This window comes from Nicotiana sylvestris, chromosome 6 (genome assembly GCF_000393655.2).
Source record: "Nicotiana sylvestris chromosome 6, ASM39365v2, whole genome shotgun sequence".
Lineage (NCBI taxonomy): Eukaryota > Viridiplantae > Streptophyta > Magnoliopsida > Solanales > Solanaceae > Nicotiana > Nicotiana sylvestris.
Window position 1 is genome coordinate 196922875 of NC_091062.1, and position 8207 is coordinate 196931081.

General features: G+C 34.4%; 1 protein-coding gene across 3 annotated transcripts; it reads right to left on the minus strand.

Moving 5' to 3' along the window:
* Positions 1-1665: 1665 nt before the first annotated feature.
* LOC104240190 (transcription factor BIM1-like) lies at positions 1666-7526 on the minus strand. Of its 3 annotated transcripts, none has more exons than XM_009794972.2 (12): positions 7344-7526; positions 6838-7251; positions 6659-6727; positions 4924-5274; positions 4711-4825; positions 4488-4615; positions 4298-4394; positions 3923-3992; positions 3751-3843; positions 2818-3260; positions 2323-2452; positions 1666-2212 (listed from the first exon to the last, which is right to left on the minus strand). In XM_009794972.2, the coding sequence occupies exons 2-12, from the start codon at positions 6872-6874 to the stop codon at positions 2111-2113; spliced, it is 1635 nt and encodes a 544-aa protein (XP_009793274.1). In that variant the 5' UTR covers positions 6875-7251; positions 7344-7526; the 3' UTR covers positions 1666-2110. The 3 variants fall into 3 exon arrangements, with proteins under 3 accessions (XP_009793274.1, XP_009793272.1, XP_009793273.1); XM_009794970.2 differs by having other exon boundaries at positions 4298-4406; XM_009794971.2 differs by lacking the exon at positions 7344-7526 and having other exon boundaries at positions 4298-4406; positions 4711-4819; positions 6838-7020.
* Positions 7527-8207: the final 681 nt, after the last annotated feature.

Here is an 8207-nt window from a genome sequence, read left to right on the forward strand (position 1 = left end):
AAATTTTATTTGCAAGTCTAACTTTGTAAATTTTTGTTTCTTCTATGGTCTCTGTAGGTATGCTTCAAGATATTTAGATAAAAAACTATAGTTGATTTGTTTATCATATTTGCAAATACAAATTCCTGCATGATTGTAACTTTGGGAGGCAATGATATATAGTGTGTTATGTTAACGTGACGGTTATGTGAAAAAAACTAAAATTAAACTCAATAAAGATAAATGGGTATCATCAAGATTAAATTGCATCTCAAAAAGTGAAAGAAATAAACAATAAAAACATAAAAATCTAAAATTGTTAAACAAGTTTAAGGCCTCTTATTATGGTTTGTCTTTAGGCCTCCAACTCTATTGAGCCGCCTCTAACGTATATGACTACATGAACTACTCAATGATCTAACTTTTGGTATAACGATCTTTAAGCTATTGCACCTCAGTATAAAGTTTAAGGTTTTAAACATGAATGTACTGTGAACAATTTGATGCACTTGGATAATCAATTATTTTACTCACTTTAAGCAGACTGCATAGTTTAATCAATAAAATGTACTGGTCCCAGATGACTACATATCATTTGTTGCTCTATTTATGCTTACCCACGTTACGTTATTGCGGTCTTGAACTTTTTCTTTTTAAAGCTTTAATGGAAATTATCATGTATTCTGGATGCAATTTTCAATAGAATTAGAAAACAAGTGCCACGGGAGAAATTATTCTAAAAAGTGAACCATATATTTAGCATCTCCTAACCTATGTAATAAAAGATATCAACGTATTCTAACTAATAAAAAATGTATCATACAAACTGAAATGCAAAAGTAAAAGTTCAAATGACTGGAAAAAACATCCATAAGGAATTAAGTAAAACACAAGGTGGGATAGCTTTGAGTATAATTGGCATGTATTGGGCCTAGAAGAGCAAGTAACATCTGGGCCAAGTCAAAGATTATCTCACGGTCTATCTCGCTTCATTTAAACTCATTTTAGTCCAATATTTATTTCTACTGTGAGAATTCGTCATTAATGGATTAGCTCTGCGAATTTACCACAACTCTCTACCTATATTTTAGTTTGAGACTATCAATGTAAGCAAGCTATACAGGTGGAGTTCATCATGCTTGATAATGCAAGAAGAAATTTGTTCCAAGATGGACGGTAAAATGGAGCTTTAGAGCCTTCCCATGAACCCATGCTTAAACTAAAATTAATCGGTGAAGGTATAATATATGCATAATTTATGTATTATATATATATATATATATATATATATATATATATATATATATATATATAATTGTGTATAATCGATGTATAAACAATATATATGGCTAGAAAAAGTAAACAATAAATATGACCAACTATTTATGTAAAGATCCCATGGTTCTTCAAGTTTGTGACTGAAAATTGTTCTTTCAGAACAAAACAAAACCAATTTTACTACAAAATCCGAAACCATACACTACTTTCCAAGAAAACCCCACAAAAGAACCTCTAAACTATATCATAAGGGTTAAATACTACCTTTCCATTATTTATGAGAAAAATACATCATTATGTTAGAGCAGATCGGTAATAAAAAGAATATTCTACAACCTGTGCTTCTGAGGAACCTTCGCACCCTTTTTCTGGAACAAGTAAAAATACAAAAATAGAAGACAAGAACCAAAACAAAGAATTAGTTAAAAACTGAATTACATAATTTAAATTACATCCATATGCCATTGTTGTTCAAGGATTCCACAAGTAATATAAAGATAATCAAGAAAGATGTCCGAGAAACTTAAGATGGAAATGATTGGAAGCCTTAAATTAAAAAGCGGCTTCTCAACATGAACATGGAAGCCTCATGTAATGATATCATACATGGTTTAGATGATTTACTACAAATGTAAATATCAAACTCTAGTCGGAAACAACCTGTGCAGCCAGACAATCAAAGAGAAAAAGAGGGAGGAAAAGAAAAAGAATTACATTTACAGTGGCTTATGATCCGATTAAGTGAGATTTTCTATACCAGGTATAGATATGAATATCCCTTCAGAACCAGAAGGGGAAGGTAAAAAATTTAATTGAATAAATTGCAAAAGAACCCATGTGTGTTAAATTAGCTTCAACTTGTTTTGAGCCGTTTAAAGGCATGGACAGACTCCTCCCTTGTACTTGAATCTATCAACTGTGGATTTGGTCGATTGCTTGTGGAAATGTTGTCACCCTGGGAATCATGTCAAAGTTAAGGTTGTTACTTATGGCTTGATTCGTATAGTTTCAGAATAATATAATCAAGAACTAGAAAATTAGTGGAACTAAAAGAACTTCAGGTACCTTAAAATTGGACACTGAAGCATTTAAACTGTCATTTACTCTTTTCCCAAGATCAATTTTCACTGACATACTGGCTTGCGACAAATCTACTCCGGAACTCTGCAGTGCTTGTTTCAATGTGTTCAACAACCTGAAAGGTATTTATTAGAGTGTAAACTTATATGAATTAAAGAGATACAATAAAGAACAAAAATATCAATGACAAAAAAGCAAAGCACAACTTCACTCATATGGTAAACATTAAACAAAATCTTAAATCGACCCAAAAAAAATCCTATTGCGAAGTACATAACCATTTATTCCTATTGGAAAATCTTAACACCGTTGTTTAATGCCTTAAAATATCGAAGGTAACTGAATCTAGTTTCAGATCCTTGGCTCCCAGAACATGAGCTTATATTCTGCTCATAGCACTGCCAAAATATATGGATGCACATCAACAGTTGCTCTGGAAAGATTAGATCACAAACTTTTCCCACATTACAAAATTCTTACCTTTGAGAATAGACACTGGAAATGCTGATTGTACCACCTTCTATAGACGCCTCTTGGCCTTTTAGCTTATCATTTGTAACAGCACAATCAGTCATATCTGATCTGGTAAGCCAAAATTGAGGCTGGGACTTCAATTCCAATGAGTCGGCATCAGGTGCCAGTCTAGACTGTAGCGATGCTATGCTAGTACTCCCACAAAATGGAAATGCGTTTGGTTGCTTACAAAGTGTTGCTACGGTGTTTGTTAATTCAGACTGCTGACTACTTTGTTTCACAGCGGAAATTCTGTTTGGCTCCAGTGTCTGTCCATTGACAGGACTTGTGGCAGAGATTGCAATTTTGCTTTCGTCAAACATTCCAGCACATATAATTGCAGGACTAGATGCACTATTTGTTCCTTGAGATTGATCAACGAAACCTTGAGTCATCCGTTGGCACTTATTCTGCTTTCATGAATGAAGAAAAGTCACTGATTGCATTAATGAATGTACTAAGAGAATAGCCATCTAACATGGATTGGATGCTATCTACAAATTGAATAAATATATTTCATGTCCTTCTTGATTTTATGCATTCTTGCAATATATACAAGTAAATAGAGTTCCACCATTTCAACCATTGTATTTCAAGGGCAAAATCCCATTCGTACCCTACTTACTCCCAGAGCCACATAGATTGTGACGGGCTCCAAACATATCTACGAATCATCTATTATGCGCTAAAAAACAATGTATCTCGTACTTAGCATTTTAATTGTTTATCGGTTGGTGACCAACTCCTCCATCTTAATACACAGTATTAAATGAAATGTTGAGCTTTTTGTCCTAACTTCTGTGATGATCCAAGTCCAATGACCTTTCAAGGGCAGGATAATTAAAACTAAAGATCTAGAGAAGGAGAGAAAACAATGAGAAAGATCAAAGAAGGATTTACCCATTGTAATGTTGAAGGTTTATTCTCCGAGCCTTGATATGACCCCTCATACTTGTGCACTTTCTCTTGTAGGAATTGAATATATTCGACAACCTACAAAAGACATTTTACTTATTCGGTATACAGTTCTCGTGATAGACAGAGCACTTAATCATATATGACATTCAATTACCTCCAGCAAGAATGATGCTTTGTCTCTCTTTTGGTCACTGTGAGGGATGATCTCTCTCAACTTCAGAAATCTGACAAAGAAGTTCCAAATGCAATAGTTTGATTTTCATTGACAATCATGTCATTGTGACTATTAATAAGTCCGACAACATAGAAGCAGATTAACCAAATTTAGGGATGTTAACATGAAAACCTAGTATGGATTTAGCAGTGGAATAGAACTTTCAAACTAACAGGTGATATCTAGACAGAGAGAGCTTCTTGATATGCCTCAGATCGCACAACCATTCTCCTTTTCACATAAAAATAGTCACTACATCACACACTTTCTTTTATTTTATTTTCTCAAAGCTCTAAATTATGATTGTATACATGCCTGTCATTGATCTTGCTTCTTCTTCTTTGCTCTGTTGCTGAGTGCTTCGAGCGCGGAGTATTTGGCTTCTGATCGCTGCTTTTTCTATCGACTTTCACTGATAAATCGCCTATACATAGTTATCTTTCTGTTAAAAATGCTAAATTCAGTGTACTGAGAGAAGCAATTATCAGAGTTGTGCTAGACAAACCTCTGGAGTGTGAAGGTGACTCTTTCTTGACAATAAACTCTTCCTCTTCGTCATCATCTTCTTCATGTGCATTCTTAGCTGATCTCATCATATTGAGGAAACTCTGATTCTCAACAGCTGATGATTGCCTGCATCGTAATTTATAGAGTTAGAAGTGGAAGCATACGCACAACATATCAAGAGAAATAAAAAGCATTCTTATGAAGGAAGGCCAGTCACTCACTGAGCGGATGAGAGCGTGCTCAAGGTTGCAGTGTTATGATTATGATTTGAAGACAATTGTGATTGCCGTTCCAACGATGTCGTGGGTTTCCCTCCTCCAATGTTGACACCTGCTTCTGCCAAGCAAATAACAAGTGTTAACTGGAGCTGAAGTGTTCAAGCTCAACTCTCCACGGATAATGCTACAGTTGTCTCAGTGGTACTCAAACTGTACCTCTTAAGACATGTCTATCTCCAGCCACATTCTCCTTCCCTGTCTTTCCCTTTTTGATGGCAGACTCATTCCATATTGCGAAACCACTCCCCGAGTAAGAACTGCAGTTTGAGTTTCTATCTTCTCTATCAGTACTACTAGCCTGTGTGACAGCAAATATGTTTGCTTCTGGCGTTGGAATCCTTTGCTGCAAATAAGAAATGCTATACGTGCCAATACCACCAGGAAGAATATGTGCTGCTGAAGGAGTCTTTTCTATAGCCTCTACCTCTACTTTAGTTTCTGCTTTCCCAACTGTCTTCCTTGCTTGCTCCAGAGGTTGCAAGAAATCATGAGTTTTTAGGTGGCCACCTGTTTAGTAGCCATGGCGAGATGAGATTATATCAAGGCACTAGAAGACATAATTGTCCATGTTAAATACCATGCACAATAATGAAACATGACATGCTCCTTTTCGTTGTGTAGGTAAATCAAAAGGGGCGTAGAATTTGGCAAACAGTAACACAGTGTTTGTCAATCTTAACCTTTTTCCTATTGGTTTCTTCCTATTAATACTATATACTTCAGAATTGATGTCACAAACGAGCAGCAAACAACTGAGAGGTAGTAGAAAACAACTGAGTATCACCGGATAAACTAACCTCTGTTCTAATTTAATTATCTGGTACCGCTTCTATTACATAAATTTTCTTTCTCCCGTCTGTACTTCCGACTTAAGAAAACTAGAGTTTTCCACTTCTATTATAGTATTCTTACTTTTAAATCATTAACAAATATATTTTTGAACATCTCAATATGGGGGAAATGGCAATTTTTGATATGAAATGAGTATAAAATTATAGTAATAAAAAAAAGAGATCGAAGTAAAGTTTACTTTTAGGTAAGTCATGGACTTAATAAGATGTAAGAAGAATTAATAAATATAAAAAATGTTATCAACAACAAAAAAGAAGGTTTCCAATTTCAAGAAAGGAACACATTTTCTGACAAATCAAAAAAGGAAGCATGAGTGTTTATTGTGAGTTCATATTTACTTCATCAAAAAATTTATGCGCACTCGATATATACTACAATCCTATTAATACAGGACACTGTCTTCACATACACTCTTATTATTAAACCAAATTAGTTAATTTCATTCTCACCTTAATTTAAGACTTAGCCACTGTACATTAGTTTGATTTAATACAAACACAAGTATTTCACCGAAAAATGAGTTATAATTCCCACACAACAAGAAGAATTAACTTAAATAGCCGCCCACTCAACTCTTCAAACTAAAAATAACTAACAAATTTATAATATATATATAATTCATATATAATACTTATATAATTTTTGCGAAAAAATATCATTCAACATTTGCTGCTTATCACAGTCAAGGGCCCTCAAGATGGCCCAACTCTACGCATGCAGCAATCAGCGTTAGGGTCACGGGTGTATTAATTGCGACACTCGTGAGTGGCTTATATGAATTTTTCCTTCTATCCCCGCCACAATTTACATCAGAAATCACATTTGTCTGAAATTCCAAATCTCCATTCATTTACTAAATTCGACACCGTAAACTTTCTAAATCCAGACCTCGTAGCCAAAAATTGAAAATTAAAAGAAACTATGCCAAACGAAAAACAATACAATAAGATTGAGGAAAGAACAATCACAGTAAAATACTAAAGGGGATAAAAGACTTCTAAATAAAAAAGATAAATCGTTGCATGTACGGAAGATTTACCTTGCGGAGGTCTTGGATCTTGTTCAATAGGTGAATACAGTGAAAGAAAGTCATGCGTCTTCTTTCTCCCTGCCACCAAAAATATATATATGGAAATCTAAGTTTTTTACTTCGTCTCTAAGATTATCCCTTCAAAATTCCAGTTTTTTTGGCACAAATGAATTAATATTAACTGTTACCTTCTGCTCCAAAAGTTCTGGACTGAGGCAGCTCCATTTAAGCCAGAATTCTGTGTTCCGAAGAAACAAAAGGGACCAAATTGCCACTCTGTACAGCAGAATTCAACTGAATTTCCAAAAGTCGTTGCTTAATTCAACAATTTCAAACGGAAAACTCTTCAAATTCCTAGCAGATCCAGCCTCCAACAGGGGATCGAACGCGCATTAATTAGAAGCCGTTCCTTTTCAACAAAACTAAAAACTTGCCTATTGTTTGGCGATAATAATTCACCACACAACAATAACTTTGTCTCTCGAACTAGTAAGGTTGATAATAAGAATCCTCGATATATATTCCGTGTTTTTCCAAAAAATTCAGCTGCAGGCAATTCAGCTCTGAGAGAAACAGGATGTTGCAGGTCTATTCAACCAAATCTGCCAATCAAAATTCAACTGAATTATGCAGGAAAAACCTAAGAATTTTAGAATATGGTAGATCCAAAAGGAAAAAGGAGGAAGATACGTACATTTGATGTGAATTAGTGATGGATAATGCATAATTCTGCTGGTATTCCTCGTAAAATGATGAAAACAGAATTTCTCAATTCCCTAAGCGTAATGATGAGTTAATCCAAACATTGAGTTTTTTAGGGATTAATGGTAGGCCCTCGTCTTGATTAACGCAGCAAACGATGAACAACACACGCCTCGATTGCTTCCTTTCTTAAAGTTATATTTATATATGAGAAAAAAGTAAGAAAATGGGTCTCAGTGATCAGAGGAGTCTCTCTCTCTTTCCTCTTTGATGAGACAAGTTTTAAAGGTAAACGTTGTTCGTTGTCGTTGGCTGTTACGTGCTAACTCCGTTTGGAATCAACGTCGTTTAGGTAACGTCAATGCGGTGGACTAACGGCGTTGGATTCACTGGAGGAAACTGGAAAGTGTGCAACTGAGGGCAGGGGGTGGTTTGTACGGTAATGGTGTAATTGAATTATTTTACAATGTAATATTCGGATATACTTCTCTCAGCATCTTTACCTTAAAATGAAATTTTTTGTCCAATAAAAAGAACACACATTACACAGGAGCCGATAAAGTAATATGTAAACTCATATATTTTACTTTGTACAAAATATTGCTCCCTCTTATTAAATTTATATAACATTATTTTCTTATTAATTAACCGGAAAAAATAATATGTTTTATATTTAAAAGCAACTAAACCTTAATGATAGACGTCCACCGTCACACAAATATTATAACATATTTAAAATTACAAGTTTCAACCGTCTTACTATTTTTTTTAAATTTCATGTCGACGTAATATGATTGAACAAATTTTTGAAATTTGTAAGCTTAAATATGTTATGAGATTTCTGCCTATAAAAATA